Genomic DNA, 16,324 nt, shown 5'->3' on the forward strand with positions numbered 1-16,324 from the left:
ATTTCCTAGATGTAAATAACAACAGATACGGAGATGAGAATAATCATTCTGGTTATGATGCCAGCATTATCAGGGAATAACACTATTCCATGATAATAGCTAAATACAATTTGCCAGACTATGTCTAACTTGGTGATTACGCCTCTTCTTACCCTTTTTTTTTCCCAGTACACAGTGTATTTACTTTGAGAAGGCCTGGCTTTCTAGCTTTTGACATCTTTGGGGAAAAATGGCAGCTTTTTGTGTGGGTACAATAACTTCTCAGTAATAACTCATCTAATCATGGGGGTGTAGATTTTAGATGACTGCTTTGGAGACAAGACAAAGTCCCATTTCTCATGTATTTTAAAATTAAAAACTGCTAATTTGGGGGTATTAGCAATACCCAGATTCATTTTAAAATAAGTGCTGAATCATTTGTATATTTGGAGACAGCTGTGGTCGCAAAGAACCAAAGTACTTTTGTTTGTTTGTTTGCTTTTTATGGCACCTATTATAGCTCTTTCCAATAATATTACTCCTCTGACCTCTTCCATTGACATATCTTAATCTGCCATAGCAATTCTGAGTATGCATAGGGCAGGTAAGGACAACATTTAGGAAAAGAGTGTTATTAATCTTATTTTAAAATAAGGATTGAGGTACAGGAGAAAAGCATCAAACTAATTCATAATGTCAGTAATTTTAAGAATATTTATATTAAATACTATTAATAAGAGATTAACAGAATTTTAGAATTTTAATACTTCTTAAAAGTAAAGTCTCTTGGCTAGTGCAGTAAAATGAAACCATGCCAAATTCCCAAAGGGCAAAAAGAACTGACAGCTAAACCTCAGCAATTAGAAACAATATTGTTTCAATGTTGTCTTTGTTTTTTAGTCATTTCAATTGTAAAAGGCAACTGAAACTTAGGTTCTCACCATCTATATAAAAACTGAGAGAGGAGGTCTCAGATTGTGTGCAGTGCCACGGAAAACACTGTGTGCATATTATATTTAATGCAATACAGATACTTTAGCTTTAATTTTAAAACAAAACTCAAGAAAACTTTATCTCCGCCAAAGAAAAATACAGCATTTGCACGATAATATAGTTGTGGTAGCAACAGTGGAAAAACAAGGTACAGCCACATAGACAGCAGTATGTGAAAGGGAAGAACCTTGTCAAACCCATCTCTTAATCTACTTGTTGTGTCAGTGATTAGGAAGGAAAAAGGTAAAAAATACAGTATACTTCACAAAACATCATCCATTCAAAAAAGTGTCTGGAAAAAGCACAGGAAAGATAATGGAACCATTCACAAATGTAATTGTCAGAAAAACACATATATCAGCGAAATACATGCAGTTCTCAATGCAGTTACATAGGAAATGAGTTTTGAAATGATCTGATTCTCATATTATCTCTGGTCAATGATTCAAGTTGTCAGTTACTACTTTTTCTACTCCTTTCCCAATTTTGTGGCTAATAGACTAAACACCACCCTAATTACAAAAAAGACAAAATAGCCCATTTAAGAAACATGAATTAAATTTCTGAGTTTATCTACATCTATGATTAATTTCAACTTTTGAATGAGTGGCTGTGAATAGCCTAACTCCCTTGGTAGAACTGTAAAAATAATTGTATGTGACCAAGATGAAAGCAGAATGTATTCAGCTTTGGATATCAAACACAATTTGTGAATCTGGAAATGTACATCCTTCAATTGATACTAGCCAGTGTCATTAAGCCATAACAACAGTAAAGCTAATATTCTCTCAAGAGGCAGAATTTGTCTTTGTCTTTAAATAGCCAATGTGAAAGATGTAATAAAATACACAACATTTTCCCCCTACCAGATGCATGATGGCTACCTTTGAAAGAGGACTGATATAATTGTATATAAACTTGGCTTTAAACTATTTCACAGATAAACCAATGGAAAACTGCCAGTCACACTTAAAGCAAAGAGAACACGTAAGAATTCTCCCACAGAAATTTACCGTTCCTGTGTCAAGCAGTTCCCTAAATAACCATTGCTTTATCCAACAACCTATAACAGTTGGGCACTGACTTTATGCATAGCATTTGCTAGATGTTGCTCAACTTCTCTTCCCAAAGGACCCTCATTCTCGTCCTGATACTTTGGGTGTATCTGGATGTTTTTCACTTGTGAAACCCACTCTTCAGAGTATGCCTTTCAATTTTACCTTCAGTAAGATGCATGATGCCCTTCAGAGTAACTGATGTTTCTGAGTTAGAGAAAAATTCACTTGCTATCAACAGGTTGCAGCGAATTTGCGAGCCTTTCTTTCATTTCCCTAGAAACACAGGATGTGAAGGAACAGAGTAGCAGGAGGGAATCACAGATGAGAAGGAAAACTGTCGCCAGAGAAGATGAAAAAAATTCATGTTCTATACTGCGTTCATCTGTAAAAAGACAAAATGTGGTTAAGTTTATTACACTGATCTTGTGAAATGCAGATTCATACATTAAACATTGCTCGTCTATTCTAGAATGAAGTAGTAGGAAGATACTTGCAATGGCAAGTAAATACCATGGAATGAGAGGGCCTTCAGCATGTACTATCTATTATTCTGGGCTAATCAAGACCTTTTATATCACCTAAGCTGATGGATTATTACTCTGTTGCCCACTGGCTTAATTTTGTGAATCCGTCCAGACTGCATAAAGCTTTTTGCTGTTATGCAAGTCTGGGGACAGAGCAACATGTCAGATCTGCTCATGTGAAACAAGGGTGTGGAAACGCTGAGCCATATGCCAGAGGTAGTGAGGAAGGAGAGGGAAATGATACATTTCCTCTAAAGGTCACTCAGTGGGTAAAATCAGTGACTGTGTTTCAGGTACAGGCTAAAGAAGCAGAATTACTAAGAACTCCTTCACCCTCCCCCCACCAGTGCCTTCTGCCCAGCTGCCTTGACCAGGACAACTTATAGTAAGTAAATTGTTCATCCAAAGGATACTAGCCTGCCAGTGACTTCCTGTCTGACTTCCACAATGGTGTTTCCCCTTAGACCAGATGCTTTCAATTGAGGATGATTCTGTCCCCTGGCAATGTCTGAAGACATTTCTGATTGTCCCATCTGGCTGAGAGGGTACATGTGCTTACTGGTATCTATTTGGTAGAAGCCAGAGGTGCTGCTGAACCTCCTATGAAGCACAGGAAAGCCCTCCTGCCAATCCCCCACAAATAATTCTGTAGCCCCAAATGCCAGTAGCACCAAGACTGAGACACATGGCACTAGACTGGAAAGCCTCTGGAGAACTTTTTTTAATCCCAAGTGCTCAATAGTGTATGGTACATAGTGGGCTCTTAGGAAAATTATTTTGGATTGAAAAGCACAGTGAAAGTGTTGCCCCTATGTTTCAGTCTGGCTCATGTTTCAAATGGGTGCTTAATAAGGTGGACTACAGGGGCAAAGAGAGGGAGGGAGGGGGAGATAGATAGAGGAAGAGAGGAAGCCTGGATTCAGATCCTGTCACTGCGTGACCAGGGCGAATGACTTAACCTCTCTAAATCTCAAAGTCTTCATCTGTCAAAAGGGGATTAATAGTACCTAGCAGATAGGCTTGTTAAATTAGATGGTATATGTAAAATGTTCAGTATGGTAGACAGAAAGTAGTAGACGATTAATAGCTAGTCCTATCATTATGAGCTTTGGCTAAAGGCCTCTTGGAGAGTAGACTGGTTCTATTATAGTCCCAGAGGAAAACACTGATTACATAGGAAATCCAGACTAAACAAATACCCAAGTCATACTGCAGAAAACACTGGTGCTCTGGCTGTCTTGGACAATTTCCTCAGGAGCCTATGGTCCTACTGCTCCTGAGGCTGCACCAGGCGTTCGCCCCTGGTGCCACCCTCTTTCAGAGCTGCAACCTCCAGACTTGGCAGAAGACAGCCAGCTTCGGGAGAGCTGCTTCTGTTTCAGAGTATACACCCTGATTATAAGAGTAGATGCTGGATGGAAGTCATGACCAAGGGGCAGGCCAGCAAACCATTGCGGAGTCAACCCAATTTAGAGACTGATTCAACTTCTGTCTAACCAGTGCCGTGCCTAAATTATGAACTCTTTTTTTTTTTTTTTTTTTAATTATAGCCCTTTTAGCTCTTTTAAGTCTTCTATGGGTTTAATGGGAGACTTTAGTGGTGTGTAGAGGGTGTGTGTGTGTGTGTGTGTGAAATGGATTTATTTTATTCTACAAATGAAATAAATGAAATCATCTGAAATGGAATGGAATGGGTACGGCGGGCCATAGCCCACAAAGAGGACCACAAAACTGTTTCCTGACATGTGCTTAGCATATTTAAATTGCTCTCACAGTATCATCCTGAGAAAACAGAGAGCAGTCCAACTGCTCCACAGGACTGCAGAGAGGGAACCAATCCATCTATTTTCTCAATAATGGTGATGACAGAGATGCAATGCTGATTGCCAAATCCCAAACACACACAGGCCTCTCACCCAAAGGCCATGATGCCTTTGTCTTCATAACAGAATAAACCCAATCCTGTACAAACAGTTTCTTCAGGTACATGTTTTGAATGGGGCAAAGATTAGCCTTTTGTGGGACGCTTCCCAGGATACTGGACAAAAGCATGCACTAGAGACTCACCAGGTAGATTCAAATATTCTTTCTACCATTTACTAACTGCTTGATCTTAGTCAAGTTACATAAAAGGGGCTGTGTGGGGAGGAGAGGTTCTGTTCCCACATCTGTCAAAGTAGGAAAAATAATAATACCTAACTCAGAAGGTAGCTGTGAGGACTGAATGAGTTACTACCTGTGAAGTACATGGTATACTGTAAGTGCTTAATGTCATCTATTAATGGTGGTGGTGATGATGATGTAATTTGCTCAGGAACAACAAAGGAGGTGTAAAAAATCCCCCCGTTTTACAGTTCCTGTGATATAACATATTTTCTGAATAGGGCTTTATATTTATTCCACTTTTGTGCCAAGCCTATAAAGCCCTTTATACCTTTATAGCAGTGTTGGGAGCTACATTCTAGCAGGATCCTTCTTACACACAGAAAAGGTTCATTTCACACTTGCCAATAGGAATGAAACTATTTCGCTGCCACAATAGCTAAGTGTTTTTCTGAATGGCTATTTCGTCAACAACAATCAGAAAGGTGTAAGAAAGTACAATCTCCAATGATTGTAGCCCGTGCTTAAGGTGAGGGAAAAAGTCAAAAAATTGCACATGAGAAACTTGAATCCAGGCAGATCTTACTGGCCTTATCAATGCATTCTCCAAATATCTGAAGAGTGATGCCCTCTCATTCTCGCTCACCTTTCTCCTCCCTGCCTTCCTCTCTTTGTTAAGCACCTACTTTTTGCCAGGCACCAGGTATACAGGAAGGAAGAAGGGCCAGTAATAACTCAGGATATTTTTTGGAAGCATTAAATAAATTTTAAAAAATGAGCTGGAATACCTCCATGTGGAAAAGAGCTTAAAATTAAATAGCATCAGCAAAAATCCAGCCAAGCAAGCAAAATCTTTAAGAGGAAGGATTTTAGGCTGAAAGGCAAACAATACTAGTTGATATACTAAAAAACACCCCCCCAAAGGAAGATGCTCTCTTTTGTGGACAATCATGTTCCCATTTCTATCACGAATCTCATTAACTATTTCACTCCTTGAACCTTCTACTCTTGGCAAGTCCTTCACAGCCCCAGGAGCTAGTTGTACAAATTAGCTCTCAAATATAAAGCAGACGACGTAATCTCATTGCTGCTAAAGTATAATTCTCTCTAATTATTGTAACTACCAAGCCTTAGTCTCTCCCTTTCTAAAAATAACACTCCCTCCCCTCGACACAGTGATGAAATCGCATACTGAAGAAAAACATTTGCTTATCAAAGAAATCTTAGTTCCACAACATATGAAATTTCTACATGGCAACTTTAAAGGGGAGAGGAGGAAACCTGAATATTAGAAACGTCACTTGTTTTTTGGAAGGTGCTCAATGCCAGGAATAAAAATCCCGCGGATGATGTAGGTGGTTTAAATCTAGCAGCTCCAACTTGTCATGGCTCATCTGAGCACTGCACTCTCCTTGGCTCTGCCAGGGCTCCCTCCTGCAGACAGACCCAGGATCTGCCATGGTGCCCTCCCTGCCTCTGAGCACACACACTTACTGACAGCTACACACAGGCCAGCCGTGGTACTCACCATACTGTCGAATTCTACAGAGCCCACTATCCGAGACACCTCGTCAAACTCCTCAGGAGACATGGGGAGCAGGTTGTCTGTGGTCTGAAGTCTAGAAGGGTGACTAAAATGGGGAAAAAGGAAAGAGCAATGTCAACACCTGAGTGATGAAAGCACTAGTGCATACTTACACACTTCATCTTTTGTCTGTAATTGAATTATCACGTTATATTTTTATTTTGGGTAAGTGCATACACTTGTAAAATACATTTGCAAAAGTACAGCTCATGGGAGGCTCATGTCCCCAGCCCAGCCCCTTGGGAAACGTTTCACACTCCAGGGATGTGATGAGCAATAGCCAGACTGGAATCTGCGCCGCTTCTGCCTGGGTAAGCCTAGGTGTGAGCGTGTGCGGTGCACTACCCTGAGATGACAATGCCTCGTGGCTTACCCTGGACAGAAAAGCACCAGAGAAATGTCTGGGGAGTCCCTCATCCCTACCTGGAGGTTTGAATGCAGATAAAGCTGCTCCACACAGTGTTTTTACATGAAGGCTACATCCATTCACCCCAAGACAGTGCTGCAGGCCAAATAACTGACAATGACATTTCCAAAATTTTTTCTACCTTTTATAAAATGAAACAACAAAATCAAAGCAAGTGGAGACAATGTATCTCAATCATTACTTTGGCCTTTTCTAGATTGAAAAGAACTACTTTCCCACTCTGATCAATTTTTGCTCATTTTATTTATACTTTTTCAAAGGGTATCAGTTTTTGGAAAATTTATGTACCTTAAATACAAATTTTGTTTTTGGCTTTTTTTTTTTTTTTTTTTTTTTAAGGTAGTAAAATGCTGATAGGCAGTAACACGGGGATCTCAACAAGTTCAGCTGTGATGGCGACAGCAATTACAATGGAAAAGTAAAATACAAGCATCTTCAACAGGCCCCAGCCAGGAGCAAGGCTGGCTTGAGGTTTGTAAACATGTCACTCTTCTGTGTTCACTTACACTTCAGACACAGAAATCAATTCAGTCTTGATATATCCAGTTCCTTTAGGGCCATCAAGTTCCATTGGCTCTGGTGCTAGAAATAAACACATTGTGTATGCTTTCCATCAACAGAAATTACTTCAGAATAGAACATCAACTTTTCGGGGGGATTAAAGTTCTACTGTGCTTCTAGGCAGCCTAGCATCCTAAAACTTTAAGGGGCTATAACCTCCCTGCCTGAGTCACCTAAAATTCTAGTGGGAATGCATAGGCAATGAGAAGAAAAGGGCAGATTTCAGCAGGACACTAGCTAGGAGCTTTCTCTTTACACAACTTGAATTCTTACAAGAAGTTGGAGCCCAAAATATGCAAAGTTCTATCTAGTTTATTGGCATTAGCCTGGCTAATGAATCTTCATAGCTGTCAAGGTAAGCTGGGGGCATCTTCATTCCAAAGTAATTGTCCTAATATTGAGATTTCTGATTCTGAAAAACAGCTTTGTTGGTGTGTTCCAAACAAAACAGGTCTAATTTGAACTTTCTCAAATGCAATTCATTGACAACTGAGAAGCAAGAGACCTGTGTTCTCAGATGAGGCCTCCTCTTAATAATTACGTTAAAAAAATAGGATCTAGTAAGTAATTGGGCCACCCTAAACGAACCACTTCACTTCTCCCAGGCCTCAGTTTCCTCAACTTTAATGTGAGCAAGATGCCTTCCATTGGTTGGCCACAGTTCCTTATTCTTTACCCCTTTTCATGTGGAAACAGTGATAGTAACAAATACACAAGACCAGCAATGGACTTTTCCAACATTCCTAAAATAGGAAATTGTCCATTCATTTTTTACTAGCTGTATCAGGCCAAATAATGCATTATGTTTCACCTGCACTGAGTTTATACCATCTTTTGAAAGCCTACTCTTACCAATTCAAAAGCAAAACACCACATGGGTGGAGTTTGAGAATAACCACCCCCTCATCAGGAAGGACTGTGCCACGCTGTTACCACCCGCTTGCCCCACTTACCTTCCTTTGGCCTGGAGTAATACTTTCCAAAGGCATGGTCTTTGTCAATATTTGGATACAAAAACTTCAGGGGATTCTCAGGAATATTCTCAGCAGCCATGACTTTGTAATTGCGAATGATGTCAGGGAAAGTAACAGCAGAAAGTTCTTTCTTCGTGTAGGGTTCAACCGCATGGAAGTAAGGTTCTAAAAAGGAAAAAAGCTAAGTGAATCCCGTAGAATATCCCAAAATGAAAGAGGACAGAGAAATAAAACACTGCAGAGTTGATGGATTTGAGTGAACCTCATAAGAACTAATCCCAATCTAAGCGTTACAACACACATAATAGACTGCTTTATTTCTAAATAAATTATAATACTGTCTCAGGGAAAATAAAGGGAGGTACTATTCTCAATAACATTCTATTTGCCATTATTTGCTTAGATTTATAAATCTGGGCAAAAAAGATTTACTAAAAACCTTTAAAAGCCTGCATCTTCAACAATGTGCTGCCCATAGGCACATAAATAACTCACTACTAAGTGGGTCATCTTGGCTTAAGCCATAGATTTAAATTATTAAAGATAAACTCACTTTCTGTTTTTCTTTTCATATTGAAAAATCTAATTTTGTATTAAAATAAATGATGATATATAGAAAACACTTTGAAATTAAAAAAAGATCCTATTTCCTACATTTCCCTGTAACCCTTAATGTAAAAACCATGGTTTAATTTACTCCCATTCTTATTCCCACACCAAATTCAGATCCTTCTTCCTAGCTGATACAGAATCTCCCTTTGGGTGTCCACCTTCCAGAGGCCACGGTTCAGGTGCTCTGGGGAGCCTGCTGTGGAACATGAGACTATGCTGCTATCCTAACCCTTCCTGGCTGGTACTGTCCTGCTTGACCTTTTCTGGTTGCCAAGGGTTTTCTTCATCTCTGCTTGGTCTGCTAGCTCTGTCTCTCGGCTAGTTCAGGAAGGGAACAGGGTAAGAGGAAAAGGGCAGGTTCCAATGACTACTGCCCATGCCAGACTCTCGTCTCAGCCTCCCTGCTTTTTCCTCAGAAGAAAAACAGAACAAGAAGAGTATTCCAGAAAAACAAATAGAACAAGAAGAGTATTCCAAAAAAATAAATATAACAAGAAGACTATTCCAGAAAAATAAATAGAAGAGTATTCCACAAAAATAAACAGAAGAGTATTCCAGAAAAATAAATAGAACAAGAGTATTCCAGAAAAACAAACAGAACAAGAAGAGTAATCCAGAAAAATAAATAGAACAAGAAAGAATAGTATTCCAGAAAAATAAATATAAGAAGATATTCCAGAAAAATAAATAGAAGAAGGGTATTCCAGAAAAATAAATAGAACAAGAAGAGTATTCCAGAAAAACAAACAGAACAAAAGTATTCCAGAAAAATAAATAGAACAAGTGTATTCCACAAAAATAGAATACATTCCAGAAAAACAAATAGAACAAGAGAATTCCAGAAAAATAAATAGAACAAGAGTATTCCAGAAAAATAAACAGAACAAGAGTATTCCAGAAAAATAAATAGAACAAGAGTATTCCAGAAAAATAGAATATATTCCAGAAAAACAAATAAAGCAAGAGTATTCCAGAAAAACAAACAGAACAAGAAGAGTACGGCAGAAAAACAAATAGGAGTATTCCAGAAAAATAGGAAAAGAGGAATATTTCAGAAAAATAAATAGAACAAGAAGAATATTCCATTTTGTGTCTACCCACTTAAAGTATAAAAATTACTGAAACAGGCTGGGCACGGTGGCTCAATCCTGTAATTCCAGCACTTTGGGAGGCCAAGACGGGCGGATCACGAGGTCAAGAGATCCAGACCATCCGGGCTAACATGGTGAAACCCCATCTCTACTAAAAAAAATACAAAAACCTAGCTGGGCAAGGTGGCGAGCACCTGTAGTCCCAGCTACCTGGGAGGCTGAGGCAGGAGAACGGCGTAAATCCGGGAGGCGGAGCTTGCAGTGAGCTGAGATACAGCCACTGCACTCCAGCCTGGGTGACAAAGTGAGACTCTGTCTCAACAACAACAACAAAAAAAAAAAAAAAAAAAAAGATTACTGAAACAAATCAGTTTTTCCTCCTGCCCTTCAAATAGACCAAACTCTGAACAACAGTGAAAAGTCATTAGTTGGTCTTCATGATTTTTTCATTTATGCTGTTGAGCTTCACCCTCAGAAACCTGCTTCATAACATCAAGGTTTCTGGAGTCTTTTAGCCATGGACTCATTTGATTAGATAGAAACCCAATATATGATAAAGATAAATTTGCAGCTGCTCTGTTTGAAGGCAGGGTAGAGGCTGCCACTCGTCCCAACAGGCCCTGCATCAACTCCCTGGCTAATGATGTGTACGAAGTCTTCTCCCGAAGCCTGTCCTCACTGCACACTCTACTCTGGGATGACCCTAAGAGAATCTGGACGCTTACTCCTGTGGGAAATGTGATTCCTTCCAAGAACGGGTTGCAGATTATATTGACTCACATCCTTGATCTGCAGATAACGAACCTGATGCAAAGGAAGGAACTGGCCTTGTCTTTTCAAGACCATCATTTCCACAATATGTTCCAGAGAGTGAACCACAGATATTTGTGGTAGTTTATTAAATCCTAACGGGGTGCTCATTTGGGGTAAGTATAAGATCTGCAATTTCATGTCCCAAACACACTATCTGTATGAGCTGACTGGCGGCGATGAAGAGGAACTTCACACACATGGAATGGTGGGACTGTGTGCTCAAACTCCCACTCACCGCCTCCGTTCTGGGACCGCTCCACCCATGTGAATGTGATGGCCCCTTCCCGGGAGCTCTCACTGAACCGCAGCAGGAAGGTCCCCGGCTGCTGGTCCTTCAACAGGGCGCGCTCTCGCTCCTTGCTGATGAAGCCCATGATGCACCTGGATATCAAAGAGACGGACGGAGGGGATTTTAGTTCAATCGTGATTTCCATTTTCATGCTAACCTACAAACCAAGAAAACGGCTGGAATGTGAGAAAAGAACCTACGGTAAAAAACGTAGACTACTTTAAAATCTGTTGAGTTGTCACTTAAGGAAGCATTTCACTTATACATGTATACACTAAGGTTTAAAAAAAAAAAAAGAAGTATGAACATGTTGTCAGCAGGATGCTACAGATGCTCAACAAACATGAGTGGGATTGAGCCTTTTATTGTTCCTTGATTATTCTAAAGGCCACGAGAATGTCTGAATTTACACATCTTTTTTACTGGAGAGGAAGACCTAGGCAATATATTTTCATATTCTAGCCCTTCTGATCAAGTTAAAACTTTTGTTGAAATATCAGCTGATCCTGGCAATAAGCCAAGATAGAAATGATTTACCCAGTTTAAAGGGTTTTTCTTCCTTCCTAGGGGCCACATAGTAGGTGCTCAAAAAAATTTTGTTGAGTGAATGAATGCATGAATGGTACTCAAAGAGTTGTTGTTTTCAATTTAGCTTTGCCAAGACATATATACGTACTAAGAAAGCGTAAGGTTAATGTTATGAAGTTCTACTCTCCCGAAGCCCTGAAGGGACAGCCTGGAAATGCGCACCTCCGTGAGATTCACACATGCCTAGTCAAATACTGAAGCTGGACTCAGGCCTTGTCTCAACCTTGCAGCACTAAAAATATGTTTCAAAATACATCTAGCAGTGGCCCTTACCCATCATTCCAGAGAGGAAGCAGGTGTTTTTTAATGAGTTCTAGGATGCTTTCAATCCAAAGCCAGAAGGGAAAATTTTTATCATTTATGTTTTCCTGAAAGTATACAAATGCACACATTATGAACAAAAATCTAAAACAGGACTTACCATGGTCCCTCCCACCATCATTTGTAAAGACTCCCCAGGTGCCAAAGATGCAACTATCCCATTCAGCACAGCAATGGGATTCCTCCCTTGGCAGGGAATATCAAGCTCCCTCCCTGCTGTTATCAGCATTCAGACCGGGAGCTCTCCAGAGCTCTCCATTTCCCTGGGCCAGGCTCTGCTTCCCTTTCCAAACAGTAGCAAGCCAGCCCGGGGGTGACCTCCGGCGTGAATCACGGAAACACAAGCTGCCCTACGCTAGCAAAATCCAGCAGTGCAAGCTGGTCCGCACTGTCTGGCCACCCCAGCAGATTCTAAATGTTCCCCACAGTGGGCCCCTCTGTTGAAGCAGGCCATTAAACTCGTCTGGCTGGTCAGGCTGTGCCACCCAGCCCAGAACATACATTTCACACAGAAATGGCTAAAATACTGCTGGGCAGGGGTCCAGCATGAGTGAACAGAAGCCTCATTTCAGATATGAAAGAATGTTATCACTCAGGCAGGTGCTTCCTGTCAGACTCCTGCTCGGAGACCAACCTCCTGCACTGAAGAAAAGTAAACAACTTGCCCGGGGGGCTCCTTGGCCAGAGAAGAACAGGCCAAAATCAGCAAACAGCTAAGTAACTGTCACAGCAAGAAATATGAGAACCTCGACCGAGAGCAAAAAGGACTCAGAGAGCATAAAACCCAGACAGTCCTCACCTTACAAAACCTTGTCCACGGAATGAGACCATCGGGGCTGGCGTTAGGACCTAAACAAATAAAAACCAGATTTTTCAGCAAACAGAAACTGATTCTAAAGCTTTGGTTGGATGGATGGCTCCTGTATGTGCTCTCAAGGAAAAGAGCCAAACACCCAACAAAGATTTTAAGTACACAGTTGACATTTTTGGATACCTGAATGCCAAATTAACTGAGCAATTATAATACGTGCTATAAAAGGGTGGAATTTAAATGGTCTAAAATATGTGTATGTTGGTTTGAGTTTAACGGCAGGAAGGAATGGATGGCAGATTCCTGGGCACCACAATATGAGAGTTTTTAGGGAAAGTGGAAACATCACAAAGCCTTACCATCTGCTCTCTCCCTCCCCAGCCCCCCTTTTCCCTCCCTCTCCTCTAAAGAGAGGACAGTTCTTTTAATGTCCTGTTCATGTTACACTTCCTTCCACGACCATCAGCTGACGTTGCCTTTTGCGCTAAATCCAAGGTGCTCTGCTGGGCCTCCCAGAGAAGCCTCCCTATCCAATGCCTCTTCCCACTGCCTTCCTCTGCTGCTCAGCAGAGCCCCCTCCCAAGCACCCTAGAGAATTTTTTTCCAAGTTCAATCTGTGCCCAAGATCACCCCTAGATCTTCAGTGTAACTGATACTTGACTTCACAAGTTTATTTTAGACATTATTTATGCATTTCCCTCAGCTCTCCTCCAAATAGGACACAGGCTCAGGGAGTCTGATGCAAATCAAAAGCAAAGTGAGATAAATGAGAGGAAGAAGCCCAGGGGTTATCAGCTGCACAAATTAAAGCAGCCCGGGTGAGAAGAGGTGGTAAGCCCATTATCTGTCTTCAAAGGGAACTACAAATAAGCCATTTCAGTTAGAAAAGATATCCTTCTTAACTCTCGCCAAATAAAGAAATGGAATAAGGGAATTTTATACTTGTATTAAACAGCACAAGATCACCACTGTGACAGCTGCATAGCCAACAGAAGGCACTGTTGGAAGCCACTGGGTGAGGAAGAGCCTACTGCTGTTTGGAATAAATGCAGTGCTCCTCTACAGAAAGCAAATCTGGATACAAGTTGTCCATGGATTTTTAAAGAAATAGTTCAGATAGCCCCACTCACCGAAAGATTAGACCTTGAGACCAGTGGATCTTTGATTTGTTTAGTATGAAGGACTAATAAATGCACTGACATTAACCACTGACAGGGAAATATCTACCACTGTCTAGACTCTGCCTAATCAGGCAAAACTGCAGATCAAAACAGGCATCCTCCTGTGGGCACGGCATCCCCTGCCACCTGGGCCCACCTGAGTCAAGGGCCCTGGGTTTATGCTGCAGTGGGCAGGCCCCAGGACTTTATTCTTATCATGTCAGGGACTTCCTTTCTTCTCCCCCAGGTTAATGGTTAATAGGCCTTCATCTTTCTCATCCAGGAACTTATTTCAGTCACAAATAATATATTTTACATAATTCATAAAACTTTCCCTTGGGAATCCATCCCAGAAATCTTAATATGAGACAATGAGGAAAGGATTCATTTAAATGTTATCAGGTCCATATTTCTTTCTAAGGTGATATATGATTCTCACTTAGCTATAATAAACTATAGCTTGAAAAGCTAACAGATTTTAATACTTTTTTACCTTTAACAAAATAGCAGAGGGGAAAAGAGCAATTAGAGAGGTATTTTTATGAATTTCAATTCTTATAAACGTAACAAGTTAATATGCATATACCAAGAAGCTTCTCTCCCAACATGTTCAGCTGGTCCACATTGAGACCTCTTTTGGTGACAGAGGAAAACTGCCAACTCAGCACTTCTGAAAGCTGAGCCCAACGTGCACATGGTGGATTCAGGAAGAAGGACAGATTCTAGAGAGAAAACACCCAAAATCGAAGGGTTACTACAGAGACACCAGTCACAAGTGTGGCACTAAAACATATGTCCATCCCAAAGTTCAATTCTAGTTTATGTGACACACAGGTGCTTTCACAGTAGGGGAAGAGAAATACAGTCAATTTTCACTATTTACAGATGCACATTTGTGAACTTGTTTACTCACTAAAATTTACTTGTAACTCCAAAATCTAAGCACATGACGTCTTTGGGGTCATCTGAAGACACACCCATGCACACAGCAGCAAAGAATTTGAGTCTTTTAACACTTATGTTTCCAACTGAAGCCAAACAAAATGACACTCGCTTCCTGTTTCAGCTCTCATAAGAAAAACGTGTCCTTTTTGAAGCCTATTTAGTGCCATGTTTTTGCATTTTGTGATTGCTGTTGGTGATCACTGTTTAAAATGGTGCCCAAGCATAGCGCCACAGTGTGGTATACTGTTCCTAAGCACGGGAATGCTGGGATGTGCCTTATGGAGAAAATACATGTGTGAGGCAAGCTTCACTCAGGCGTGAGTTACCCAGTAATCCTGACTATAGGTGTAATGTTAATGCCTCAGCAAGTATATTAGATAAGGTGTCTTTAAACAGAAACACACATAAACAATGTTATGCATTGATGGGGTGACAAAAATGTTGTGACCAGAGGCTTGAAGGAACCTAGCCTTGTAGTTCCCTTAGGAGCAACAATTCATTATTTGCTAATTAAGTGTTCCTGGTAACTTCAAAAAACATAACTACTTTGAATAATGATAATGACTATAATTAATTAACAGTGAGTATCCACACTCTTAAGAATGGAGCATGCTTGTTTAGTAGATGTACACATTTTAAAAATAATAATGATGAAGTGGTATGGAATCACTGAGTGCCCTAGCTTACTCACATGGCAGAAAAATCATAATTCTCATTTCAAATACATATCCATGCTTCACATTCCCAGATTTACTCAAAAGCCTTAGAAATACCACAGGAGCTTTGTCACTTCTCCCTCAACAACTGGCCATTGGGGCTATTTCAGAGATGCAGCAGCGAGAGCATGGGGTCTGCTTAACCCTGGGACCAAAGCAAATGTATTTTCCATACCCTGGGTTCCGCCACCAGCATGTTGTACCAAAGGATGGAGGCCCAACCACTCGGGAGCTGGCTGACGTTGGAGATCACCACAACGGGCAGAGAGGTCGTCTAAAGGATGACAAAGACCTTGAAATCATCTGAATCACAGAAATGTCACCTTCAGATAACTGCTTAGCCTCAACTAAAAGCAGGGGATTATTTGTAAATTTGTACATATTTAATACTTGAAAATGAGAAATGTTAAGTTCTGTTCTTTTGTCCAGTTTAATTTGTCTTTGATATATCTTTCAGTTAAGAAATAAGTCCCTAAAAATAATAATAGCTACAATAACTAATTAAGGGGTATGCAATATGAGAAGATGAAAATTGTCACAATGAAAACACAAAATGTGGAGGGAGGGCAGAGGAAAATAAATAAGTCCTAATGCTTACTGTAAAAAAAATTAACATCAGCTATCTCAACTGGAACATTTAAGTTATAGAATTTGAAGGTTAATTCAATTCTCTAGCTTTCTGGACCATAAATTAAGGTTAAGGTAGTAGTAGCTGAAAAATATCATTTTTAAAACAATTAGGTAAATATCTCTAAAACAAAAACTGAGAAATAA

The 16,324-nt window shown here is 40.3% G+C and overlaps 1 protein-coding gene across 3 annotated transcripts in view; it reads right to left on the minus strand.

Annotated features, from left to right (window-relative positions):
• Positions 1-954: 954 nt before the first annotated feature.
• Positions 955-16,324, minus strand: part of STAT1 (signal transducer and activator of transcription 1) — a 44,351-nt gene continuing 28,981 nt past the window's right edge. For all 3 annotated transcript variants that reach the window (XM_045368333.2, XM_045368332.2, XM_074009596.1), the window contains 9 exons: positions 15,726-15,824; positions 14,476-14,611; positions 12,718-12,767; positions 11,871-11,965; positions 10,956-11,101; positions 8,184-8,369; positions 7,176-7,251; positions 6,186-6,288; positions 955-2,412 (listed from right to left, as the gene is read on the minus strand). In XM_045368333.2, the coding sequence (XP_045224268.1) occupies positions 2,398-2,412; positions 6,186-6,288; positions 7,176-7,251; positions 8,184-8,369; positions 10,956-11,101; positions 11,871-11,965; positions 12,718-12,767; positions 14,476-14,611; positions 15,726-15,824 (906 nt within the window). In that variant the 3' untranslated portion in view covers positions 955-2,397. The remainder of the gene's footprint in view (positions 2,413-6,185; positions 6,289-7,175; positions 7,252-8,183; positions 8,370-10,955; positions 11,102-11,870; positions 11,966-12,717; positions 12,768-14,475; positions 14,612-15,725; positions 15,825-16,324) is intronic.

This window comes from Macaca fascicularis, chromosome 12 (assembly GCF_037993035.2).
Source record: "Macaca fascicularis isolate 582-1 chromosome 12, T2T-MFA8v1.1".
Classification (NCBI taxonomy): Eukaryota; Metazoa; Chordata; class Mammalia; order Primates; family Cercopithecidae; genus Macaca; species Macaca fascicularis.